Source organism: Calonectris borealis, chromosome 20 (assembly GCF_964195595.1).
Source record: "Calonectris borealis chromosome 20, bCalBor7.hap1.2, whole genome shotgun sequence".
NCBI lineage: Eukaryota > Metazoa > Chordata > Aves > Procellariiformes > Procellariidae > Calonectris > Calonectris borealis.
In genome coordinates, this window is record NC_134331.1 from 11,046,713 (window position 1) to 11,072,825 (window position 26,113).

Below are 26,113 nucleotides of genomic sequence, written 5' to 3' on the forward strand. Positions count from 1 at the left end.
AGCCAGCCCTGCCACAAAGCTCCTGTCAAATGGGTCTCTAGGGAGAGGGGGTTGGGTGAAATTCCGATCGACACGTGGCTTGCGGCAGGGTCTCCTGCACAGGGATGGATTTGTCTCCCATGACCAAGCTGCTGGTGAGTAAAGCTGCTCGGTTCAGTCACTGCAGGGTTGGTTTTGGGGTTGCAGCCGCGCAGTCTCTATCTTTGATGTATACCAGGTGCATTAAATAACCGTCCTGCCTTCCTGCTTCTGATGCGCGAGATGCCTTTGCTTTTGGACCATTAAATGATTTGCTTTTATAGATCCCTTCTAAATAGTATCCCCGTCTGCCTCGGCTGCCCTTCTGCACTGATGTGATGTTTCCTTTCTTTAAATGCCTTCAGTCTGAAGAACGACGTGCCTGCTCTTATTGCTGTTTATTGCTGGCTTTATCAGCCAAGTTGCTGAGAACGTTAGTTTGTGGAAATTCCTTTGCATCCCACAGCCATATTCCCACCCTCCTGCATCATTCCAATAAACCCTGCAGAGCCGGGTTTGTAAACTAATTGTTTACTGGCTGGAGGAAAGAAAATAAATTGATAAAACCAGGACAGCGTTGCTTCATGCAGGCTAAGCTTTGAGGCAGTCCAGGATCCAGCTGAACAGTCAAGGCCAGTCTACCAAGAAGCTATTCAGAAAGGAGGCTTGGGTGGTTTCGTTGTCTAAGAAAAGAAAAATCGTTGAATGTCCTGGAGGAGTCCGATATGAATTTGGGTGAACTGAAAGTTTGCCAAAAAACATGTTAACAGTATATTGCATAACTAATGCAGATTGTTATGCTCGAGGGAGAGAGAATTCCCAAAACAGCATCAGCAGTCAGAAAAAAACCCAAACTCATTGCTATTATGAAAAAAAAAAAAAACCAAAAAAAAAAAAAACCAAAAAAGGAGAAAACTTGGCAAAATGCTAAAGGAAAATTTGGGCAGTGTAGGATCATAGGAATGGCTGTTCTGGCTCAGACCAAAGTCCGGCGAGCCCCACATTCAGCTTCTGACAGAGCCAACAGGAGATACTTAGATAAAAGCAGCAGAACAAGGCAAGCACCCTGTGATACTTTCCTAGTCTACTTTCCCAGCTTCCAGCAATTAGCATCTCAAGGACTTCCTGAGCTGACAGGGCTGCCTTTGAATTTAATATCCCCCGATGGATTTGTTTCACATGATCTTGTTCCAGTTGTTCTTCGAGCCCGTGCAGACTTGCAGCATCCGCTGTGTCCCTCAGCAGGGAACTGCAGGGGACAGAGCATCGTCGTGCTCAGAGCATCGGTGGCCACTCTTGGGACCCTGGAGGAGACTGAAAAAGGGTCCAGACCTGGGACTGCCGAAGCCGAAAGTCTAAAACTCAATAGCTTGGGCAAAAAGGTAGCTCAAAGCTGGTTTAGATCTGTATCGTCTGTAGGTTCAACACAGGAGCTCGTAGAGGGTTGGCTCCTTTTATATGCTGTCAGCATGCAGGAGACGAGCACGAATCACGATTTCTGGAAGTATCTGAGTATGTCCTGACACAGAGTCATGTTCCAGCTGGGAACCTTGGTTGGTTTTTTTGGCTTTTGGAATCAGTGGGTAAATTTTGGTTTCATTGAAGCCAGTGGGATTTTCTCCAGTGATTTCAGCCTGAGTCTATCAGTGATGACAACTGGCTTGGAGTTGAAAGTAAAAAGTTGGATGAAGTTGGTTTTTGGGCATGAATGCAGACAGGACTAAAATGTTTTATAAATTCTTCTTGGTTTGGTGGAAAACAGATGTCAGGAAAAGTAAGTAAATGTCTCCAAGATGTATTAGACCTCTTGTTTTAGAAGTTTGCTGAATTTAAATGTCTCCTATTTTTTTCTGCTTGAAATGGCTTTTCAGGTAGCCATTCCACCCATTTTATCGGAACAGGTAAAAACCACTCTCAGTGCATTTTCATCCAAACAGCGTTTTCCACTGGAGAAAAGGCCCGTTCCTCTTGCAGCCCTGCCATGGGGTAGCCGTGCGGCTCAGTAACCCGCAGCAGCACCCCTTCCCGGGGCTCGGCGCCCGCCTCCTCCCCGGCCGCCTGGCTGAGACCCAGCCGCGCTCGGTGCACTGCTGGGGAAAGGGCAAGATCCTGGCAGCCCTCTGAGCCCTGCTCTCGCTGCCAGCTGGGGACGTGCTCTCAAGGTGGAGAGCCTTCCCCCAGCCTTTCAGCTGGAAATACTTACTTAGATAGTTATTTCTCTCCGTGTATGTGTATTTTCATATATATATATATATATGCATGTGCGTTGTTTTGGGGAGCACTACATGTTCTTCATAAAATGCGAGTCAAACCACGTATTGCTCTCCTTCTTTCCCTAGTTGCACAGTTGTTTGAAAACAGGATTTTTTTCCCCCGTTGTTCTGTTCCCAGCCCCGTGTGAGCCACAGGCAGTGCAGATTTGTGCCCCTTCCCCTTTGCATTTCAAATCCTCCGTTGCTAATGGTCTGAATCGCCAGGGTAGGGAACAGGAATCGAGTCCCTAAAGCTGTGATGACAGAGCTGAGTCTTGGGGGCAAACGAGTTCATCCACAAGAAGACATACAGAGAAAATCTTGTCTTTTTCTGTAGTTTGAAAATGCTTGTTTTAAGAGTGGTTTCATTCACCTGGCCTGGGGAAGGGGACGGTGTATGTGTACGCTGGACCGATGGCGGCAGAGCCACCATGCGCTGGTTCAGGTGATGCTGCAGACACAGTTAAATGAGGCTTAGACCTTTTTCAGCAAAGTCCTCAGTCTGTCACTGCCTTGTCAGATTAGCATCTGAGCCCCTTAAAGCGGTATAAAACCCCTCCTAACTTCTCATTATTTTATTCTAGACATTCAGGCTGAAGCATTGTAAGAATTTTAAGTGATCCCACGGAATAGATTCAAAGTGAGAAATCCACATTTTTTTACCCCGTGTTTATACAACCCGTCAATCTTACAGTATTCCCAGCACAGCCTGTGGCGAATCTGTTTGTACACAAAACATTTTTCAAATTTATTGTGGCGCCTGCTTGTATTTAGGCGGTGACCACTGCTAGCCACACTCGTATGGAGACTGAGCTGGGGAAGCCGAGCAGCTTTCGAGCCCCTTGATGGGAAGCACGGTGCGATTCCCCGGCCTGTGCCGGGTCGGGTGGTGATGCCATCTCTCCAGCAAAACCCCAAGGGCTCTGCTGTGAACATCCTCGATTTCTCACCTCCTCTCCTCCTGGCCCAGACGGCCGCCATCCGGCACCTCCAGTCGATGGAAGGCGCAAAGAGGAGCTTTCATGTGAACTCACCGCGCGCCCTGGGGCAGTGGGGTCCCCCATCGCCAGAGCTGCCGTGGTAGCACGTGCTCAGCAGATGTTTTTCCAGAACCTCGCTCCATTTGGACGATGCACCTTTCCAAGAAGAGAAGTGGCTGAGGAGCACAGGAGTGATGTGCTCTTCTCTCTGGGCTTCCTCCACAGTTTCTAATCCGCAACTCTCAGCCAAAACAGGCTTCATTACCTGCAGGCTACTCTTTTTCCTGATTTGAGTTTCAGATATTTCTCCCATGCTTAAAAAGCTGCTTTTGGCACCGTTTTCAGAACTGGAGCCGAGGTGGTTTTGCTCTTCCGCATTGGAGGAGCTCGGGTGCAGTATGTGACCCCCACACCTCCCGGCTGCCTTTCACCGCTGTGCATCTCCCCGCTCTGCTTTTGGGGAATGGGTCAGATATCCAGAGACACAGCAGCTGAGATCTCAGACCTACAAATCCGAATGAGAAGATCGTCTCTAACGGCAGGTTAGATTGCAGACCTTGGGGACAAGACCCTTCTCGCTCTGTTTTTGCACAGCCCCGAGCATGGTGGCTCCTTCTGCTCTGAAAGCAGCACAGACGCTCAACCCACAGAGGCAAGACAGCCCGAAATAGCCTCATTAGTGAGGAATGTACTGATGGCGGTCCAGATGTTTTAGTCCTCTGGGGCTTGCAGTCACGGATGGCACTGGCTCCTGACGGTGCGTGCAGCAGCCTGCTATGGCAGGCAGCAGCGTCACAGGGGGGTGGCAGCAGCAGAGAAATGGGTGGGTATTTTTCAGAGGGAAGGGCAAATTGCATCCTTTGAAACCAGGCTGGGCAAACCTGCACAAGGCAGAGCCGGCGCTGCTGGAGCACAATTTGGCTCGGCGGCATCGCAGCGGGGCGTGCAGGCATGTACTGAAACAGGGGCTCGAGCACGGTGTGAAGCTGGGGGCCTCGTTTCAGCTGCTGGCCCATCTCCCCCCCACCCCCACAGAGTGCTCTGAACTCCCACTTGCTGGCTAATGCGTGCGACGGGACCACTTACATGAGTGCAGAGGAGCCAGAGCCCGTGCTGCAGGGAACACGCCTGTGCTTGCCAGGAGGAAGGAGCCAAGCACGCTTCTCTCCCTCTTTCTCCCAAGATTTACACTTTTGGTGGCTGGATGCCGAATTCCCTCGTCTCAGCAACAAAGCAGGACTAGTTTGGAGCTGGTGCATGGAGAGGGGAGAAGTGATGGGGAGGTAGGTGCTTAGGACTCCCAGGGGTGTGCAGGTCTCCCGTGGGGACTATTGGGGAGGGGGTGTGTGGGGGGTTTATTTCAACAGATTAGCTGTGGTTGGGGAATGAGTGAAGGCTGCCGTACTGGAGTGCAACCACCCCTTCCATTCTGAGCACCTAAGTCCTTCAGCATTTTAGAAAATCTCACCCTCCATTTAGTGAAAAGTTGCTCAGTCCCACAGGATTTGGCTTTCAAGCGCTAAAAAACTCCAGCCCAAGAGCCAGAATCACATTGCCGTTGCAGGAGCAAATTGCAAAGGTGTCACTTTCCCGGACACAGCCACACTGTGTAAGTCAGAGGCGACATTCCCCTCGACTTCAGCACAGCCAGATGCTCCTTCCCCAAATCCTGTCCCACGAATCCCTGCCTGGGGCTCCCCGGGGCGAGGGGAGCCACCTGATGCAGCAGAGCTCTCTGTCCTCTCCATGTAACCTCGTGGCTGGCGATGTCCCCCTCCCCATGCATCCCTGGAAGAGGAAAGCTCCCTGCCAGCCCTCCCCAAAGTCACTTTATCTGCTTAGGAAAATACCCAGCTGCCAGCACTGCAGCCGCGGGACACCGGCCGAATCCTGCCCAGGGCGCGCCCCGGCTTCCTACGGCCTCGCACTCCGCTGTGTCAACCGCTCCGAGACACGCAGGCACCCACCCACGCCCACGCGCGGCCGCTCCGGAAAGCGGAGCGGGGCAGAGCCGCCTCCCGGCAGTTTCCCCCCCTCCCCTCCTCCTCCTCCTCCTTCTCCTCCTCCGCGGGTGCGTGAGCAGCGGGGGGGCTCCCCACGCCGGGGAGTCCTCGCTGAGGGTCCGTCGTGGGGAAGCAAGGGAGGGGACAGCCAGGTCGTGGGGTGTCCCCCCCACCAAAATCTCCCCGCTGCCCGGCGGGAGGGTAGCGGCGGGGCGGGCCATGCGCGTGTGTGCGCGTCCCGGGGATGGATGGGGATGGGGATGGGGATGGGGATGGGGATGGGGATGGGGATGGGGATGGGGATGGGGATGGGGATGGGGATGGGGATGGGGATGGGGATGGGGATGGGGATGGGGCAGTGAGTGACTCTCGGCTCGGGGGGAGGCGGGCTGGGGCCGGGGCGCTGCCGCCTTTATAGGAGGAGCGGCCGGGCGCCGCCGCAGAGCCCTCCCCGTCCCGCAGACGCAAGCGGGGCGGTGGCCCCGGTTAAAGGGGAAACTTGACAGCGCCGCCGCCCGCTCCCGCTGCCCCTTCCCGCCGCCCGCTCCGCTCCCGCTGCCCGCTCCGCTCCGCCGCGACGTGAGTACGGCCCGGCCCGGCCCGCTCCGCTCCGCCAGCCGGGCTGGGGAGGGGGACGGCGGGGGCTGGGGTGCGGCTGCTAGGGGGGAGCCGCCGCTGCGCGCTCCGCCGGGGAGGGGAACAGCCACCCCGAGGGGGAGAGGGGCTGGAGAGACCTTCTGAGGGTCCACAGGGGAGAGGGACTGGGGGAGCCCCCCGCTCCGGGGGTCCTCTAGGAGAGGGGTCAGGGCAGCCCCCTTCCCCTCTTCTCCGAGGGTCCCGAGGAGAGATGGGCTGAGGAAAGCTACCCGCCCCCCCCTCCCGAGGGAGAGGGGCCAAGAGAGCCCCTGCTGGGGGTGCCGAGGGGAGATGGGCCGAGGAGACACCTCCCCCCCCCCGAGAAGAGGCGCCTAGGTAGACATTCCCCCCCCACGCACCCCCCCGGGGGTCGCCAGGGGAGATGGGCCGGGAAAAGCCTTCCCTGGGGAGAGGGGCCGACAGAGTCACCCCCGATGTCCCCATGGGTAGATGGGCAGAAGAACCCACCCTCCCGGCGGAGAGGGGCCGGGGTAGCCCCTTGGGTGAGATGCGCCGAGATAGACCCCTCCCTCGGGGGTGCCGAGGAGCGCACTCCCCTCGGGGAGAGGGATCGGAGCCCCCCCCTCGGAGGAGAGGGGCTGGGGGACCCCCTCGGGAAGCGCCCCCCCGGGGTCCCCAGGCGGAGGGGGCCGGGGAAGCCCCCTCGTTGAGAGGGCTTGGGGGAGCAGGTTCGGGGGAAGGGCTCGGAGGACCCCCTGGGGGTATCCGGGAGTGGGTCCGGGCAGAGCGGGTCCGTCGGCGAGGCCCGAGGGAAGAAGCCGGGAGCCGGGCGCTGCCCAAGCATCCCCCGGAGCCGGGCGGGCTCCTGCCGTCGGCGGAGCGCCTCCTGCTGCCCTCGGGGCCGGGCTTCGCACGCACATACACATACACATACACGTAGATATACACATACACATACACATACACATACACATACACATACACACACACTCAGCAGCATCCCTCTCCCCCTCCAGTTCTGCCCTCCACCACCGCCAAGATGCTGCTTTTGCTGCTGGGGATCATCGTGCTCCACGTCACCGTGCTGGTGCTCCTCTTCGTCTCCACCATCGTTAGCGTAAGTACGGACTTTCCTCTGGCACCAGGGTGCCGGCGAGGCAGGGAGCGGCCGGCGGGGGGGTTATGGCATAGCAAGACTAGAAGGTGTTATTTTTATTTGTGGTTTATTTTCCATCCTGGCTTTTAGCAGGGAACCTTTACTTGCCGATTGCTGGTCTTACTAACAGTGGGATTTTGGAGCATTTTACACAGAAAGCTCTTTCCGTATCTGTGCTGTCAGGTGTAACTGGTGGGTTGCTTGGTTGTGTGCTGCAGCGGGTGCTCAGGGCATCCCCACGAGCACAGAGGAGAGCGCTGTTCACATCACGGAGCAGCCTCAGAGCACCCAAACTACCCTCCGTGAGCCTGAAACTGCACTCCTCGTTCATAAAGGAGGTCCACCTGCTAGTGGGCTTTAGCCCACATGACCAGTACAGCCGGTCAGAGCAAAACCCCTTGAAATGGGACTGGTCTGGGCACTGCCTCCTCAGCACCAGCAGTTTCGCTGTCCAGCTCTGCTCCTTTGGGGCTGTGAATTAGGCACAGATCTCTCTCCTAACCCACATGGGCTCCTGCTGGCGATTTTCAAGGCTTAAGCTTTGTGAACAGTGGGAAGATTGAGGGTTGGATGCTGCACAGAACGTTCCCAGCACTGTTCTCGGTCCAGAGCTCAGTTAACACATCATCTACTTAGGAAGAGGTTTGACTTAGTTTTAGGACAACAGTTTTGTGGAGCTGGGGAGTTCCAGGCTTGCTTCACCAGGTTCTTCTTTTCCTTATTTTTTTTTTTTTTTTTGGGTGGTAATAGTAGTAGAAGACGTTACAAAAATCTTCCAAGTTGTTAGAAATCACGTGGAAGCATTCAAATAGCTCGGCCAGGCACCAGGCGAGGACGGCAGAGGGGAGGGAAATGCGCATCCCCCATGGGACTTGGTCCATGTTTAAAGAGAATAAAGAGCTTCTGTTTTTCTGCTGTTGAGGTGAAAGCAGCTAAAAGAAAATATCAGTATTTACTTTCCAAACCCCTTCCTAAAGAAAAGCCTGGGAGCGCCCGACCGGGCACACGCGTGCCGGTACGCGTTGGGGCTGCTGGATGCCGAAGCCGTGGGGGGGGCACGTGGCTGCCTGCCGCCTCCCTGCTCACGGGGCTGCGTCTCTCTTGCAGCAATGGCTGGTGAACGGCGGGCACACGGCGGACCTCTGGCAGAACTGCACCTCCGGTAGCGTCTTCCACTGCCTGACATCATCCACGAACGGTGAGTGCTCCCCGGCAATCAGGGGCAGCGTTGCCGCCCGTCACTTTTATTCTCCTCCGCGGACTTATGAAATCAAGGAGGATTTGCCTCCTTGTGCAGGTTATTTGTGATTCCCTCTTGCTTTTCCTTGCACCCCCCTGAAGTTGTTCCCTCACACCCCTTCCCCTTGCCTCCTCTGCTCTGTCCCCAGATGGAGGGGCAGGGATCCACCGTGTTCCCGGTGTCCTGGTGGGAGGACACAGGGCTCACCCGGCAGCAGGGGGATTGCCCCCCCCCCGCCTTATCAGTCCCTGAAGTTGTGATGGGGCTTAGCATGGGTACCAGACCCAATGCTCATTGCTCTGCCCTGCTGCCCTCGAGCTGTGGGGCAGCTCCTGCCAGCACTGCGGCGGGGTGTTGGGCACATTCCGCCGCAGCGGAGGTGACCGGCTCGAGTGCTTTTTGGTCGTCTTCTGTTATTAGCCCCTTTTGATTGGATGTATAAACGCGAGGCAGCCCTTGGAGCAGGGCTCGCTGGGCGCCCATCGCCCTGCTGGGGCCGTTTTTGGCACGCCTCCCTCTTGCTCTGGTTGTGAGGGTGTGTTAAAGATGCACGTGGTGCCCCAAGGACAGGCTGTCCCCTGTCTAGAAAGCTGCCCTGTTTTTTGCTGCTGTGACAGGCTGAGTTTTTGGGCACGCTCCTCGCCCTGTGGTTCGCTACCGAGCACCGCGCGTGGGATGTGCTGAGCCCTCAGGCCCTGCCTCATCCCGCTGCTGAAATGGCCCCCGTGGCACCTGCACATCTGGGGTGGCTGAAGAGCCACCTCTGGACTAAGCTGGGTGAAGGCTGGTGTCATGCTGGGTGACATCACCCAGTGAGCTGTTTGCTGAGGTCAGCAGGGGAGGAGTGCTTGCTAAGACACCGTGACGCAGTGTTTCCAGGGCACCTAGTACCAATAACATGAAATCTGTGCTCAGGGAGTCAGGCAAGCCTGTGCCTCAGTTTCCCCAGAAGACAGGGCTAATGCCAGTGGTGCTGTGCCCAGCATTTGTTTTCAGTTAGCCTGGTTTTTGCTTTCCTGTGGAAACAGATTCTCCCAGTGAAACCAGTTGTGAATCATAGCGATGTCGCTGGGAGCACAGTCACACTATGCCGGAAACATGGTCCTGGCGTAGGAGCAAACCAATGCCACGTGGTCCTGGCAAAGAGGGAACGGTCGCAGTGGAGAGAGCACTGAAAGCTTTCAAAGGGTCTTGTGGTGATGGGATCCTGTCAGAGGTTTTTGGAGATTCAGGTCACCCTAATCCCCAGCCTGCTGGGAGCAAAACACTCGTGGGTACCCCACGTGGGGAGATGGATGCTGATGCTCACTCTCCCTCTTATCTTCCTTGCGCCGAAAGCAGCGGCGTGTTTCTTCAGCGGCGTGTTTCTTCAGCGGCGTATTTCTTCAGCAGCATGTTTCCCCGCTTGGCCCCAGGGTCCGGTTTCGGTGGGAGCGAAGCCACCACCGCTGGGTCTCTGCTGACGCCTGGTGGTGTCCGGGCCGGCCGGGAAGCGGCTGGACCCTGTCCCAGTCGAGGAGCCTTCTGGAGCCATGTCCTTCATCAGCAGTTGGCTGGTGCTGGCTATCTGCAGCGTAGGCAGGCTGCTTCACGACCGTTCATGCGTGCTCCAAAACTGCTGACTTTGCGCTTTGAAATAAAAGGCGGGGATTGCCCCCTCCCCCCCTCCCAGAGTCCCAGAGCCGAGGGCTGTAAAGCCTCCCCAAATCTGTTGCTTTTCCAACCTGCACCGCTTTTCCGGGGTGTTTGCAGGATGCTGCGTGTCGGGGAGTTGTCAGCGTTGAGAGGGGCTTGTCCAAAATGCGGTTGGGATGGTTTCCTCCACGTCTGACTGTCCTGCTGGGTGTTGCGAGTCTATATTGTCCTGTTCCCAGAAGTTTCTCCAAGAGGGGCTTCCCTCTGGATCCTTTCAGTGATGAATTTTTATCATTAAAGAGGCTATATTCAAGATGGCCATGCTACAAATGTGGTCAAGCAGCTGAGTTTGGTGGATAAGGTGCCCCAGTGGGTTGCTGTTTGAGTAGAGGTGCATTGTGCTCAGGTCTTAAAGAGCTCTCTGACAGCTCTTATTTATATGAAGGCTCTGCTCTGGCATCAGCAAAAGGGGGTTTTGCTTGGGCAAAAGCTTCTGCTCCCTCCACCCCGCGGCAGGGCTGTGGGAGCAGTGCTGCTGAGGACTGGTCTTCATCTGGTGGGACCCTGGCTGCAGGATCCAGAGCTCACCGGTGCTGTAGGAACACAAAATCAAAAGATATTTCCTAGGCTTATGTAGGGCTTTTAAAATCTGTTTGAAAAAACAGAATAAAAATACCACCCAGCATCCTTTCCAGTGGATCCCTGCACCCTCCCTCCCCGCTGCCCGTCTCCGAGCCCCTTGGTCCCACCGCCCCGGTGCTGCCAGGGGAGCTGCGCTCGGCCACTTATCGGAGTGATAGCGGGGACACGGGGCAAGGATGCTGTGGCAGGGCCACCTCTGAGGGTTATGCTTATCCCCTGCCTGGTCCTTATGCTCCTCATACTCTTTTTGCGAAGAATATGCTTACTTTCAAAAATATGAAAGATCCTATACCAAATACCGCAAACCGTTCTCATTTAAATCTCTTTCAAAACACGGGCTGTGCACGCTACGCTGGGTTGTAGAAAGCCTTAAGAATTTGTTTCTCTGTGCCTGTTGCCAAGGACGGTGCTTAACGGTTAATCGCAGAGTGCCAAGGTCTGCTCTGGGCTAAGAGCAAGAAATCCTCGTTCGGGAATTTTGGCAGAACTTGGTCTTTACGTAGAGGCAGTTTTTCCTCTGGCCGTCGCAGCGGCCGCTGTAGCGCAGTTATTTCTTCCTCTCTTTTGAAAAGGCGTGGTGCTCAGTATTCGGAATATGTGGAATTCGGTAGGGCTGGGTCTCGGGTTTTCAGCACGGATGGGGGCTTTGGGGGGGGTTGCCGTAGCACTGGGGTGGTGGGTTCGTTGTGCTGTGATGCTCCCCTTGGTCTCAGCACGGTGAGGATGGATGAAGCCTCCTCTCGCCCACTGTGCTGCCGCACAGGGACCCTTTTGTTTAGGTGACCGTTACTTGGATGCCCAACGAGAAGCTGAACTTGCTAAAACCTGGTGCCAGCAAGATTTGCTTGCGTTTAACCCTGGGGCAGGTTTGGGATTATAGATTATCCTGTGAGTATTGAATAAGCAGCAAAAGAAGCCACGGGTTGACCGCAGGAGGACTGTCGGACCGTGGCTCCCCGGGACATTAGCAGACCTTGGGCGCAGGATGGAGTTGGCCTCGGTGGAGCTCAGCTCCCACCTCCCACATTCCTCTCGGCAGGGCTTGAACCCCCTGCGTTTGCGAGGGCTGGGCGGTCCTGATGGATGTGAGAAGAGGGAGGGAGGAGGAAACGCCGGGTCGGGGCAGATGCCCACTTCTTCGCCTTTTACAACTGCCTGCTTGTTGCTTTGATTTCTGCGTTTGCTTGTTAGATAATGATTTTTTTTTTTCCCAAGAGGCCGAGAACTATGGAAAAAATGTTGCAATCTTTGCTTCGTTTGCGCTGTCAGACATTCCTGGAAAAGGCTTATCTCAAGAATTCAGCTCTGAATCCCAGAATTGTGTGTCGGCACAGCTGTGCGCCAGCCCCCAGCTGTGTGATCCCACTGCAGACACGGGGCACACGGCCGGACCTGAGCCGCTCAAGTGCTCTTAAGTAGATTCCACCCCAAATTTCCAGACAGTGATATTTTTTTCCTCCAAAAATGGCCTTTTCTTTCCACAACGGAATTTTTTATGCAGGCGAGAAGATTTTTTTCTGCTCCTTTCTACTGCTTTTCCTCTGATTTTGGTGGGAATGCTGAATGTGGGGAAGCAGTGGGAACCTCCGTGGAGATCCCTACATCCTTCTCTAACGTCAGGAGACAATTTTCCTGTTTTCTTCTTACAGTTTCTCCTGTTGCTGCTCTGTGGCTTTCACACGACTGGCTTGTTCACAGGCAGGCCGGTGTTTTTTGGCTTTTTTAAAGGGAAAAGAAAACCCCAAACCTTGGGAAACGCACAGGCTGCCAATCCGCATGATTACTAAGTGCCGTTGGCCGTATGATGCACCTGCTAATTTGCTGATGTGATGGCCACAAGCAAAGCCCAGGTGGGTCGTCCAGGAGCGGAGATCTGCCCTGGACCGCCCGGGCGGGCAGGGATGCACCTCCCATCGATGGGGCAGGCACAGCCATGCACCAGGGTATTGCCCTGCTCCTCTGCACACTGACCTTCCCTCTTCCAGAGCCCCTTTGCTCTGGCAGACAGGACCCGAAGCAGCACTGCTGGTGCTTGAAATGCATTTTCTTTGCGCTGGAGGAGGCAGGAAAGATCTTCGTCCTTGGCACGAGGCAGGGGCATCTGTGCCCTGACCCATCAGCTGTTCCTAGGAGGAATTGCGCTGCTTCTTCTCCGCTTTAAAATGCATAACAGAAACATCTGAACATGTTGCTTTTGCTCTGTCAGCCCCCCCAGAGTGGCTTTGCTGCCCTTATTCTTCCAAACTCTTTCTTCCAAACTCTTTCTTCCAAACTCTTTCTTCCAAACTCTTTCTTCCAAACTCTTCCTTCCAGCAATGCTGGACTCGCATGAGATAGAAAAGGTATAGAGAGATGGAGGTGCCATTTAACTTGATGTAATCCTTTTTGTGGCTGAAAACGATGTTGCAAGGCTTCATTGAAGCCCTGCACTGAGGTAAATTATTTCTCAATGTCTAATTCCATTATTGAGAGTGAGTATAAAATATCTCAACAAAAAGAGATGGGGGCAAATTCCCCTCCAGCCCACTGGAAGAGCCGAGACTGCGCCAAGTGGATCAAGACTTGGAGAATTGGTCACTGGTGAGGGGACACTTCCTAGAGCAGGAGGGTGAGATGGAAGCGATAGTCCAGTCACCCCCGCAAATTAGAAGTTCAAAGATTTAAAGATTCAAAGATGTTAAAAATGGTTTCAGCTATTTATTGAATGCTAAAGTAACCTTCCACCCTTCACTGAGTCTGTGGGCACGGTGCTGTTGTAGCCTTTTGCTTTATTTCTGCTGGCCAGCTGCAAACTAGCAAGAAATTACCCATATTGAAGGATGCTGAGTGTTGTAACGAAGCCCTGCAGTAAATACTGGACGGTCTGTATGTATATTAACACACAGCCTTTATACTTGAAGTTCTAGCCATCAGCTGGCCCCATTCAGCTTAGGGACCACATGTAGAGATTCCTTGATTTGGGGACGTCTCTGGTCCTTCGGGGTCTTTGCAGTTTGCAGCAGAGTAGCAAAGAGCCAGCTTTTAATCTCAGCAGTTTGTGGGTCCGGGGCACCCGCTTTGCCATTAATGATAGATAACGTTGGCCTAACTCGGGCAGGGTTGAACCCCTCCCTGCCAGCTTGTGGGTGACTGTAGTTTGCCCCTTAGCTGTCTAAAATGAACTGTGAATATCCAGGAGAATATTTTGTATTTCAGATCAGTTTCTGCCATAACCATGTTGCCTGCGATACGAAAGGGATTTCCTCTGCTTCAAACCAGGTTTTTATTGTTGCTTGTTCTTCTTACAAAGAGCATCTGATAAGGAGAGGTAGGGAACTAGTGCTGGTTTTTTCTCAGCTGCTCCAGAGCTCTTTGGCTTCCTTATTTCTGTGTAAGGAGGGGGGTCAGTCAGCCTTCCCTGCTGGGTGGGGGGCTTTGGCTCATGGAAGAGGAGCAAAAGCAGGAAGAAGGCAACACGTGGGCAAACGATGACTGCAGAACCAGAAGAATGGGGGGGGGGAGTCCACTGTAGAGTGCAGTGCTGGAAAACCCTTAACCCAACATTTTTTTGGCCTTGATGAGATTCTTGGGTGTCCCCGCGGCCACGGGCTGAACGTAGCCCAGCAGCGTGTCTGCGAGTCAGGGCATCACCACTCACCATCCCTGCTCCTGGTGCCTGGATTTGAAATAAGTGGGAGTTGGTACCTAAGCTCTTTGGAGGACCTGAAATGATGTATCTACTACCTCAGCTCGCTCTCACACACAAGCCAAGAGGAGGTCAGAGCCACCACGCTGAGGGTCTTGGAGAGGAGCCGGCTCGGGTATCGTGGAGCTGTTGGAAGGTGTTTTTCATGGTGCCAGCAGCTTTCTGCTGCCTCGGCAGCGTCAGAGGTTGCCTCTGTGGGATGTGAGCTTCGATGGTCAATGGGACGGCTGCTGCGGCCTCATGGCAAAACCGCTCACGTTTGAATGTGGCAGCTCTGGAGAGCTATGGACCTCCTGGCCTCAGGGACTTCTTGGATGGAGCTTCGAGGAGAAGGCAAAAGGGAGGACAGCAGAGAGGAAAAGAGGACAAGAGGAGAAAAGAGGGCTTTGAGGGTTTCATCTCTTTCTGAAGGGAGCTACAGAAAAGGACCAAGAAGTCTTGGCAGGAATTGCAGCACCGTGTTCATTCACTGCCTCCCAGCAGCCCCGGTGTTTCCCACCTGCTCATCCCCTGGCCCTTACAAATACCTCAGGAGCTCTTTAAAATCCCCTTTTTCTGGTGGGATTTCCAGGAATACTTTGATCCAGCAGTCCTTTCCAGGGAGTGGACATAGGAGGATAGGAAAGGAGCAACTGTTGGGTGGAAAACCTGCTTTTCCCAGCTGGAGCAGCCAACAGCCCAGAGCGTGGCCGGGGAAGGTTTGACCTCGTGCTGGTGGGAGGTCTGGGGCCGAAGCAGAAGAAAGTTGCAATGTCATGGAGCTGTTATTTTTCTTAGGAGAGCTTAGCAGCTCTTCTGGATGTGGCTGACGAACCGTGACGCTGTTCTCAACAGGAGAGATGTTCACTGTGAGCGGTGGGAGTGTGGGTGGTGGCGGGGGGGTCTGTGCTGCTCGGGAATAGCGCTGCAGGTAGCTGAGCTTTTTTACCTTTCTGGGTTGGTACAGTGAGTTCCCAAGGGGCAACTGAAGTTCTGAACTCTGAAGTTCAGCCCTAGAAGAATGATGCAATTGAGCTAGTTCATCCTTTTTCAACCCTCTTAAGGGGTGTTTGAATGTCAAGGTTTAAAACTGTTGCAAGCCCCAGCGCTTGTGATGTGACCTATGCGCTTCATGTGAGGATGCAAGTGGGGTTCAGGTTCTTGATCAGACCTTGAAGCCTGAGAGTCTGCTTTGGAAAAACTCTGCTCAGAAAACGCGTCTTTTTCTGGCAGACCTGGGCTGGTACCTTCGTGGCAGTAGATGGATGTGCTGTTCCTGACCCTGCTGATATTTAGTTTGCAGCATTGAAGGAGCAGGTTTTACCATGCAGATGCAGTCATGAATTTCCTCTCCCTCTAGTTTTGTATATATTATATGCTACAGTTACCTCCTTAATGGATGTTTTCCTCCCAAGAGGTGGTTGCTTTTTAAGTGTACGGTGTGTACGCAGTTTGCAAAGGGAAAAGTATACGTGCAAAACGTTACCATCAGGTGCAGGTCACAGCACACAGGTGGTTTTAATGCATAGCACTAACTTGCTGATGTGATGTCTTACAGCGACTGTATAAGGTGATTGCTCAAATATGTTTCTTTTCAGTTTGCACTTTATTCTTTCTCCTGGGCTGGGTCAAAGGAGGATAGGGTGTCTATGACAGAGCAGTGAATTAAACCCTGGGGAGGCAATGCCTGTCCTTTAAGGCCCTCTGCTCCTGGCCGAGGGCATGTTTCTGCCTGTCCCATCAATCCTGCTCAGCTGCAGCCCTTGTCCAGGTACAAAACCTCCCTGCAAGCAGGGCTGGGGCTTTGCTGGAAGGGGTTGGGTTAGTTACTGTCTTTCTGGGGGATTCAGCAGCAATTTCTGCCCTAGGTTTCGATTTCTGCTCTAAGTTTCAATTTCTGCTCTGGGTTTCTTTCTTTCATGTTAGATTTTAGGGCAGTGAAATGTGGTCTTCGGCATCCCAGGGGTGAAGTCTTTTCCCTGCTGTTGTAAGCGGTGGTGTGAGCACATCAGGGCTTGCAGAGCTTCGGAAAATTTTCAAATTTGTTTTGTAAAAACTTCTTACTTCATTTCTGACTGCCTGAAAGGACTCTAAAAACGCTCCCGATGGGTCCTCTCCGGAAGCGGTTTGCAGGGTGTTATCTGTCCTCTCCACTCTGTTTCCTTTTCTTCCTCCTCCTGAAGAACAAAGATATAAACACAGAGCTGAAGAGATGCAGGAGAAAAATGGAATAACCGACTCGCTGCCCAGGGGAAACCACAAATAACAGTTTGGGAGTAAACAGTGCTGACAGCCCCATGGTACAACTCACGGGGCCCAGACCTCCCTGTAGGAAACTCGCTTTATTTTTAAAAGCCTATAGGTAGGACCCAGCGCTTATAGCAAAGGAGTTAAAAGCATATAGAGTTGAGGAGGTAGCAATCCTATCTGCAGTTATAGTGGGGTTTTCAAGTGAATTAAGGGCAATTAGCTAGCCTAATACAGCTGAAGTCTGGGCAGCTGGGCTTGGATTTAATGGGAATATAGCAGCTTGCACTTGTGGGTCTCTGAGTCATGAGCTGGAGATCCTTCCCCTCGTTTTTACAAAGGAGGCCAATAAAAGTTAGCAAAGGGCTGGATGTGAGCAGGCCCAGAGCTCTGCTCTGCGGGATCATCTCTTGATTTCCCTGCGCAGGAGCTCGTGCGACTGCTGCTCCCTGGCTGCAGCAGAGCAGCACGGCTGGCTGCCGAAACCCCTCTCGCAGTGCCTGCCTTTATAATTCCTCTGACACGGCTCTTTATTACAATGGGATTTTGAAAAGCCCGTATAAATCATTCACATTCAGAACCAAAAAAGAGGCACGGGGAGGCGGATGCAATTAAAAGGGCAGCTCAGCTCAGCTTTCCGTCTAGACAGCCTTCTCCTAAAATAACCGGCAGTTGGAGCATCCACCTCCGAGCAGAAAGGGCTCCTCTCCGGGCCGGATCCCATGGCCTTTGAAATCACAAAAGACTTGGCTTCCTGGGTCCTGGACCAAGCTGCAGGGCTTGGGGCCGGGCAGGCTTTGCCTCCACTGGTGCACGGAGCTGGACCCAGCTTTAGAGCTCGGGAAAGGGTGAGACAAGAGCTCAACTTCCCAGACCTGGGATGGGAGCCCTTTCTGTGCCAAAGTGTGGTGAATTGGGATTTCCTGGAAGTGACACCAGTGGTAACTGCTCCTTCCTAAGGAACGGCAGCAACTGGTGCACATGGATGTAAACCTGGCGGCATTGAAACGAGTGAAGCGCAGCAGCTCTTTAGCAGGGCCAGTTAATGCTGCAGAGTAGTTTGGCATGGGAAGCATGAAAAGGAGGGGAAGGAAAAAGCGGTCTGCAGTGACCAGAGGCTGCTCTGGGTGGTTTCGGTCTGCTTTGGTAAGCAGGGCCTGAATTTGCTCCATTGCATGATCATCAGGAGGCAAGATGCAAAGACAAGAGGTAGAATTGATGGTCCAAAGCCAAACATGCCAGACGTTACTAAATTGCATGGGATGTTCCCCGCAGGCATGGATTTGCTGGAAGGTCTCAGGCGTGGACCATCATTGCTGTCCCAGTTGAAGGCTGTACCTCGCTCTCCGGTTCAAATCCCACTCTCACCTCCACGAGTGCAGCTTGCGAGGGTTTGGTGGGGAAGCGTCATCGCTTCTCTGGGAGCAGACGCTGCTCTGGGCAGTCCCAAATGGCCTCATTTGCTGCACCGAGTATTGAAGGTTGCTAAGCTGAAGCGTAGCTTTATTTGGAAGTTTTGCTATGTTTCAGCTATTTGCTGCAGAAAGCCGTTTCTTGCAGCGTGGGGGAGAGAAGCTGGTGGGAGTAAAACTGTGGCAGGAACATGGGACTGGGACTGAGACTTCAGTGCTGCCTAATTCTCCTCCTTCTGAGGATCCAGCCTCAGATTTTTCAGCCTTTCACTGTATGGTTTGTGCCTCAGTTTACCTGTACCGAGTCCTGCCTGGCTTTGGCGATGAATTAATCAATGTTGCATCCTTAAAGACCTCTCGAGGAAGGCTGCAAATACTCATTTTGATCTCAAACTTTATAAGGAAAGGGAAAGGCAGAGGTATTTGTGAGCACGGCCCCGTCCCGGTGCGGTGCGGCACTGCCTCTTTCTGTCAAGCTGCGGCAGCTCATGGGATGGAGTGGCATTTGCTTGTTTATTTATATATTTTTTTTTTTACATGGGGAGTTACACACTCACGAAGCCTGGAAATAGCTGGGCAGTGACTCATGCAGGGGCTGGTTTAACTGGTCTGCTCTGGGAGGCAGCTGCGTTTGGCAGCTGGGGAAGGCTCTTTCCAAAAGGTTTGACTCCACAAGGGCAGAGAGGGTGTTTTCACTCGCTGTGTATTTATTTTACCTCTGAGCTTGGCCAGCTCGGTGTCTCACGGCTTGTTGCACATGGCTTTTGTGTTTCTAGTACAGCGGAACTCCCAGGGCCTGACATGAAGCTGAGGGAGAGACTTTGTCTTGATTTCTGCAGGCTTCAGGTCAGGGCTGATACGTCTGCTCATACTTTATTATAAATGCTCCCGGAGAAAGTGCGTGGCCCTGCAATTCATTTTACCCCAGCACGCTGGTCCACGCACGCGTCATCCTAAATCCCACGCAGCATCGTGCCGGTGCTGAGGACCTCACCAGCTGGTGCGGCGCTGGATGTGGCCACATCCCCCAGCTGTTAAGAAACTTAATGGGAACCAAGGCTGGGATGTTGGCACGGGGGATGATGCCGAGGCCACGGGCTGTGGTGGGGGCTCGCTACTGTGGTACCCGCGCTGAGGTTTCCGTCTGTCTGTCTTTCCCCAGAATGGCTGCAGTCTGTCCAAGCGATGATGATCCTCTCCATCATCTTCAGCGTCTTGTCCCTGTTCCTGTTCTTTTGCCAGCTGTTCACGCTCACCAAGGGCGGGCGGTTTTACATTACTGGAATCTTCCAAATCCTTGCTGGTAAGTTGGGGCTGATCAATGGGGCTGTCACTGGTGGGGAGAGGGCTTTCAAGCAGACGGGAGGGTAATGGTGGAAACGAGCATGCTCTTGGGTACCGAAGCAGGAGGGCCACCGAACTGGCTCCTGCATGGCTCAGTGACGGGAAAGGGGGATGAATAATTTGGGTCTATTGAGGTCTTGCACGCCCTGGGATGGGGGCCGGCTGTCAGGGCACGTTATGCATCCAAGCTCTTCTGCCCTTGCCTCAGGGAAGGTGCAAGAGGGTTGCTGCCCCGGCCGGGGAGGTTTCGGAGGGGCAGGGTGCCAGACCCACCGAGCCAGGGGCAGGGCTATGCCGGCGGTCCCGGGCGGTGGGGCGGGCAGGGCGCGGGGGCTGCCGGACCGAGGGCTCTGCCTCTTCTTCCCGCGGCTCGGGGTGGGGTGCCGACAGTCCAGGGTGGCGGCGCGGGCTGCGGGACCCACCTTCGCCGGGCTGGGCGAGGTTTCCGCAACTGCTGGCGGGGCGGGGGAAGTAGTGACGATCCTCTTTTGGCGAAAGAAGATCCGATGATTATTTATAAACTTGCCATAAGGGGGCCTGGTGCTTTCCACATCAGCAAAGGGCCGCTGGAGCGTGCAGGGTGAGCCAGCTGACTTTGAACTGTCAGCTACTATTTTTAACTCTTAAAGAACTCAGTGCTGGAAATGAGCCACGGTTCACATCCTACGTTGCAGTTCTCCAAATATAGATGCTGTAAAGCCACTGGCTCCATTTACGTTTCCACGTATGAAACCAGTGGAGAGGATTTTCAATGTTCAGGCTAGAACAATTAAATTGTGCAATGAGGTTCTGGCTTAATTATGACAGACTGTCTGGGAAGGAGACTAATCATTTGCTAGAGCTTTAGATGTTAAACTAAAAGCCACCGTAGGTCCTGCCACTAAATCAGTGGAAAAACTCATCCGCTGAATTTAGGCAAAGTTTCTGAGCACCCTTTAAGTGACTGGCCTTCACAAACCCTGGAAAAGTTCAGAGCTAACCTTTATTAGCAAGTGTGGCATGAACTCCATTGTAAGTGCATCTGCTGGGCCGCAATGCAGGTGGAGAGTTCAGATCAGTTCATCGTCTCGGGAAAGATAGATGTGTAGAACCCCATTACAACCATGGAGACAAGGAGGGGAAATGGGCTTTAATAATGCAATTATCTGCCTGAGAGCTTGTCTAATAGATCTGGGAGCAGAAGGCTTCTCTCTCCTGAGCGATTGCTGGTGAATCCACATTCTCAGAGGAGGAGAAAATGGGGAGGAGGAGCTCTTTCCTTGCTGGGTCAAATCACTCCCCAGCCTGGTGCAAAGGACAGGAAAAGTGTGAGCCGATCCCCATGAAGCTTTCCCGTGGCCTGGGGGGCTGGTGGGCAGAGGTCTGGGTCCAGATGGACCACGCAGAGGTCTGGGTCTGGATGGACCACGCAGAGGTGGGCAATGGTGGCCGTCCTTGCTGTGCTCCCCCGCCAGGGCTGGAGGAGGGGGCTCAGGGCAGCTGTGGCCTTTGTGACCCTAAATTTCAGGGTTGTTGGTAGGAAGCAGGACATGGCCATGCCAGCGCTGTCAGAAGATCCCACCTGAAGGTACGGACAGCTCTGGTCAAAGGAGCTGAGCCTGACGTGGTCTCCTTGCAGCTTGCTGTGAAAGGCCACTGCTGTCTAAAGCCAATGGAGGAAATGCCCGTGGCCTTTGGGCTTTGCAGGTGTTTGTCCATGCCTTGCAATGCCCTGGCACCACAGAGCCCTGCTGCAGGTCTGCCAGGGATGGGGTCTTTCCACTTGAATGCTTTGTCCTCAGCTCCAGCAGAGCTGGAGAGGACTTCCCTCTTTCTGGGAGAGGATGAGAAGGGTCCTCCTGAAACCTTCCATCACCCTGCACCTCCTCCCAGGGTGATGCAGCTTGGCAAAGCCAAGGGTCTCCAGCGTTGGAGCCTGACTAGCAGCACTGCTGGACCCAGCGGGTGCCAGGGGCAGGACTGCTGGGTGCTGTCGGGTGGCAGAGCCGGGCAGCAATGCCCTGAGAGCTGCGAAGGAGGGCAGGGGCTGGTCTCCACTACGACTTCAGCTGCAGCTCAGGGGAACTGGGGAGTGGAGGTAAGGGCAAGAAGAGATGCACGAGGTCAATTGGGTAGCGGCAGGGTAGGATGCATCCCCAGCACCTTCTCCACAATGCTTGGAAACACGCCCTGAAGTCTAGCTGAATTTGCCTTTATGGTACTTCAGCCATCACAGAGGCACCAAAAGGCCCTCAACAGCTCCCCTCTATCCTTGGTGGGTCCATCACATCCACGGGGAACTTCTGATAGCCTCTCAGGGTTTGACCCAACTTTTCCATCACTCTCTCCAGCCTCAGCATCACTTTTATCCCTTTTTCTCTCATCCCTCCCACCCTAGAGCTGCAGTCCCTGTGGGGTGGAGGGGGTAGGCTCGAGGGCTGTGCCTTCCCCATGTCCTGCAGCTTTTTGCAAAGCCCTGCGTTGAAGAGCTGACCACAAGCATGCACCAGCACCCACCCCAGCTTGTCTGCAGGGCTGGGGCAGAATGCACCGACCGGCAGGAACAGATTTTAGGTAGCGTTTGCCCTCCTGGCCTGTCAAAGCAAGACTAAAGCGTGTTCTTAAAATCAGGCTCCAAAGTGGTGATGCATTATTGCTTGCATCAGTGCAAGCAGCTGAATGCAGCTGTCCTTCACTTCCCGAGCGTGTTCTCCGGACCAAAATCAGTGCAGATGCTGCAGAAAGTGTCGCCTCCATTTTGCCAAATTCCTCACGCGGACAATTGCCGCTGTATTTTCTGCTGTCTGTAGGTGACCGGCGTGGCCGCACGCCTGTTCTCTGTCCCACCAGCATCCGCAGACAATTGTTGTGCTCTCTCTGCATGGGCCGGGGCAGTGGGAGTTGGCTCTCGTGCTTAGAGAATGAAAACTGCACCAGCGGCACGTTAATGAAACGTATTCCCACTTCTGCACTTTCCCAGAACAAAGGAGCAGTGTCAAGTGGAATTACAGCTCAAATATCACGGTGGTTAAATGTAGGTGGTCCCGAGGTCTGTGCAGGGGATTTGGAACTCGGCTCCGACAACAGCCCCGCGACTGTATAATAGAACTGCTGGGATTGACTGAAAGAGCTTGTTTTCGGGCAGAAATAGAGGTGGCTTTGTGTTAGCTCTGGGCAGTCCCCAACGCTGATGGGTTGTTTTTGCAACAAAGCTAAAACGCTGCCTACCGGAGCTGGGCCCAGCCGGACAGCCCTCGGGGACCTGTGCTGGCCCGTGGCTGGCGAGGGCAGACGCCAGGAGCCGGGGAAGAGGGACGAGCCGCGGGCGCAGCGGGGTTCGCAGGGTGCGGGGTTTGCAGTTGAGCTCCTTGTGTTGAGCGGGGATGGCAGAGCACAGAGCCTGCCCGGCCAGAGCGTCCTTGGCTCCCAGCTGCGCTTGCCTGGGCAGGTGATAAAGAAAATCTTGTGCTTTTAAAAAAAACCAAGGTTTGTGTCTGACCTCTGGTAGGGTGGTTCAGGCTGGAGTCTGGGTTTTAAATAAGCTACCCGAGGGAGCGGGGCTGGTCTGGAGCAGCTGCCCGGAGCTGGGGGATGCCTGGTGCTTGCCTGAGGGATGGGTTAGCCCAGGGGATGCTCCGGCTTTTCTTGCTCCAGGGGCTCCGGCTTTGCTTGCTCACAGCCTGGCAGAGATATCCCCACTCACCTGCAGCCAGGGCAGAGCCCACAGCATCACATCCCCCCAGATCATACCGTAGTTTTCCAGGAGACAGGATACAAGGGAGCAATAATAAAAACAGTTTCCCGGTGTTGGGTATTATCCTCTCCGGCTCTGGGTTTCCAGCACGGAACTGCTCCGTGCATGGCATCGCTAACCCCTTCCTATGTGCGCTTCCCCGGCAGGGCTCTGCGTGATGAGCGGCGCGGCCATCTTCACAGTGAGGCACACGGACTGGCACCAAGCCTCGGAAAACACCTCCTACGGCTTCGCCTATATCCTGGCGTGGCTGGCCTTCCCCCTGGCCCTCGCCAGCGGCATCATCTACATCATCCTACGGAAGCGCGAGTGATGCCGCGGGAGGCGGCGTGGCGTGACAAGGGCACTCATGACGTCCACGGAAGAGACGGAGGCGGGGGAAAATAGACGAGAAAACGGAAAAGAAAATTAACCAAAAAAAAAAAAAAAAAAAAAGGAATAAACCCTCCCACCAAAACCAAACCCAACCGACCCCAAAAAGAAACACTCAAAGGGTTACTTGTTAATTGAAGATGTATATAGTATCTATGGTTTAAAAAAACCTATTTATAACACTTTTTACATATATGTACATAGTATTGTTTGCTTTTGTTGACCATACGCTATGTTTTAAAGCCTAAAGCAAGTGCCTAAGGAACTATTACTCCTAACAGTGTAACAAGAGCGCGGTGATTTTTCTCTCATGCAAAATCCTCTTTGACCTGAACTCTCCTTCCCCATCCCAGCCCCTATTGAACCATCAGAAAAGCCCAGCTCTGACTGGTTTTAGGCTGGCGTAAATCGGAGTTACGCCTGTTTACGCCAGCCGGAGGGTTGGTCCCCACTCCTGCCACATGCTGTGATCCTGGTAACCGAAGTGCACGTCCAGATCTGACGGGAGACGCTTCCGAAAGGTTTGAAGGATTTCGGAGCAAAGGCTTTGATTGCCCCAAGTGCCTAAATGACTTATGTGCCTAAGTCCCACTGCCTTGCCACCACACCCGCTGGGAATTTGGGCTTTTAAATCACTTAGGTTGAATTGCAACCCAGCGCGGGTTGTCCTCCTTCGCCCGCGCGGGCTCTGGGGGTGCTCCCGGCGCCTGTGCCGGCGGGGCTGGGGTGTGTGCCGTGCCGTGCCGTGCTGTGCCGTGCCGAGCCAAGCCGCCGAAGCACTGATGCTCCCAACCGTGAAATATGCTTTATCCTTGCCGTGGAGCTAAACTACCGATGAGAAAGAAGCAAACCCAGTATATCTATGAAACAAATACCAGATATATGAAATGGTGCTATCTATTTACCATTCCTTATATTGCTAGCCATTTAACCTTATTCACTGGAAATTCAGTTAACAATCTTGAGGTAAACAACAAAGCTAGAAACGAGAAATAATTCTGTGTAATATAAATGAGCTATAACTGCTTTTGTACTTAGACTTGCTCTTACTATTATTTTTAATAAAGCATTTATAACCGAGGTTCCTTTTTTCCCCGCTGTGGTCAAGAGGAACAGAAGCAGCTCTGGGTGGAGCCCTGCCGGTCTTTGCTGCCGGAGCGAGATGTCTGTCCTCTGTCTGTGCGTCAGCGATGTGTCTGGCCATGAATTGAATGGGCACCTGCGTGGACCCCAGGCTGCCTTCTGAGGACTCCAGACACTGCGTTGCTGTTGTTGTTTTTGTTTCATTTTGGGGGTTGTTTTTTTTTTTTGGTTCTTTTTTTTTTTTTTTTTTGCTTTGCTTTTCTGATTTTATACCGACTGTGTGGACTAAGAAGCAATGAAATAAAAGTCAGAATAACTCAGTTGCTTCTGCTTTTTGGCGTTTTTGCGGGTTAGAGCTGGGCTGCGCTCCACCAGTCTGCTTGCATGGCCATCCCACGGACGGTCTCCGTGATGCCGTGTAGCAGATTTGTGGGCTAATTCATGCTGCTGAGAGAGGCTCTGAGCTCGCCGGGCTGGCTGCGTGGCAGATGGACCTGTGCCGGAGAGGTAAGACCGCACCAGAGTTAGTGCCAGGACCAGGAACTGAGCTCAGGGCCCCGTGCCGTAGTGCTGGTACCTGCTCGTCTTTCTGCCTCTGTCCTAAGATGCTCCCGTGATGTGACCCCCAACTCCCCAAAGACAGCAACCAGGCAGCAGCTGGCAGGACAGCACTTATCCCTTCCCAGTCTCCTGAGCTGGGATGGTTCAGGTCAGCATCAGCTGCCCCGGGGGGATCCGGCCGGCTCTGCCACCCAGCACAAACAGCAGAAGCCTTTCAGTCCTGTGCGCCGAAACACCCAGAGCCTGGGGGTGCAATTACGGCCGGGGGGATTAGCACATTGTGCGCAGTATGTGCAGCCTTAATGGCTGGCACGGAAGCGTTCACACTTCCGTTCGCTCATTCATTTGGCTATTAAATATCCGAGCTGATGTAGCAACTGGTGCTGGCAGAAGCACAATGGCTCTTGCAAGGTCGCCTGTTGAGGCCAGTTATTGACATCAGGCCAGATCCCAAAGCCCTCAACGCAGCCACATCCCAAAGGAAAGGAGCAGGAGCTGTCTCCCATCTCCTTGGCCGCTCAGCGCAGAGCCTGGGCAGGGCAGTGTGACCACCCTGGCATCTCGCTTGTCGGCTGGGGCTCCTGGTCTTGGTCTTCCAGCTGGGAATATTTCCCTGCATGCTCATTTTGCTGAGCTCCGACTAAGCCTGGGAGGGTATCTTGCTGGCTGAAGCAGCATTCGACCCCTGCAAGCTGCAGCGCTGGGCCATGTGGTCATCCTGGGTCCTGCCGGGCTTGGCACTGTGTACCTGGGAAAGGGGATAAGTATTTCCCTTCTGAGGAGCAGGTAGGAACACAGGTGTTCTTTCCCCTCCTGAGGGAAAATTAAAGATGTTCTTTCTCACTTTGGATCAATATCTCAGAAGACACAAAAAAAGCTGACTGCTTCATTTTTGCCTCTCAGCACAGTGCTCTTCGTCCATTCAAGGTGTAAACAAGTGAGCGGCATCGGTTCGTATCTCAGTGTGCCATAGCTGCTTCATCTCGGGGATGCATTTTTGAAAGCAAGCAGAGCAAGATGACTTTTAAAGTGGCAACAACGCAACGGTTTGAATCCCTTTTGGAAAGGGTCCAAAGGGGAACTGCCACCACCAATTTGCACCAGAGTCGATGTCTGTTGTGTCCACCCCCCACCAGACTGTCTCATTTGGGTTGACTCCATTGGATTGGAAAAT

At 53.8% G+C, this 26,113-nt stretch overlaps 1 protein-coding gene across 1 annotated transcript; it reads left to right on the forward strand.

The window, feature by feature from the left end:
* The first annotated feature begins 5,713 nt into the window (after positions 1-5,713).
* On the forward strand, positions 5,714-24,376 carry PMP22 (peripheral myelin protein 22). Its single transcript, XM_075169807.1, has 5 exons — positions 5,714-5,832; positions 6,867-6,967; positions 8,114-8,204; positions 19,009-19,149; positions 23,070-24,376. The coding sequence occupies exons 2-5, from the start codon at positions 6,890-6,892 to the stop codon at positions 23,234-23,236; spliced, it is 477 nt and encodes a 158-aa protein (XP_075025908.1). The 5' UTR covers positions 5,714-5,832; positions 6,867-6,889; the 3' UTR covers positions 23,237-24,376.
* The last annotated feature ends 1,737 nt before the right edge of the window (positions 24,377-26,113 follow it).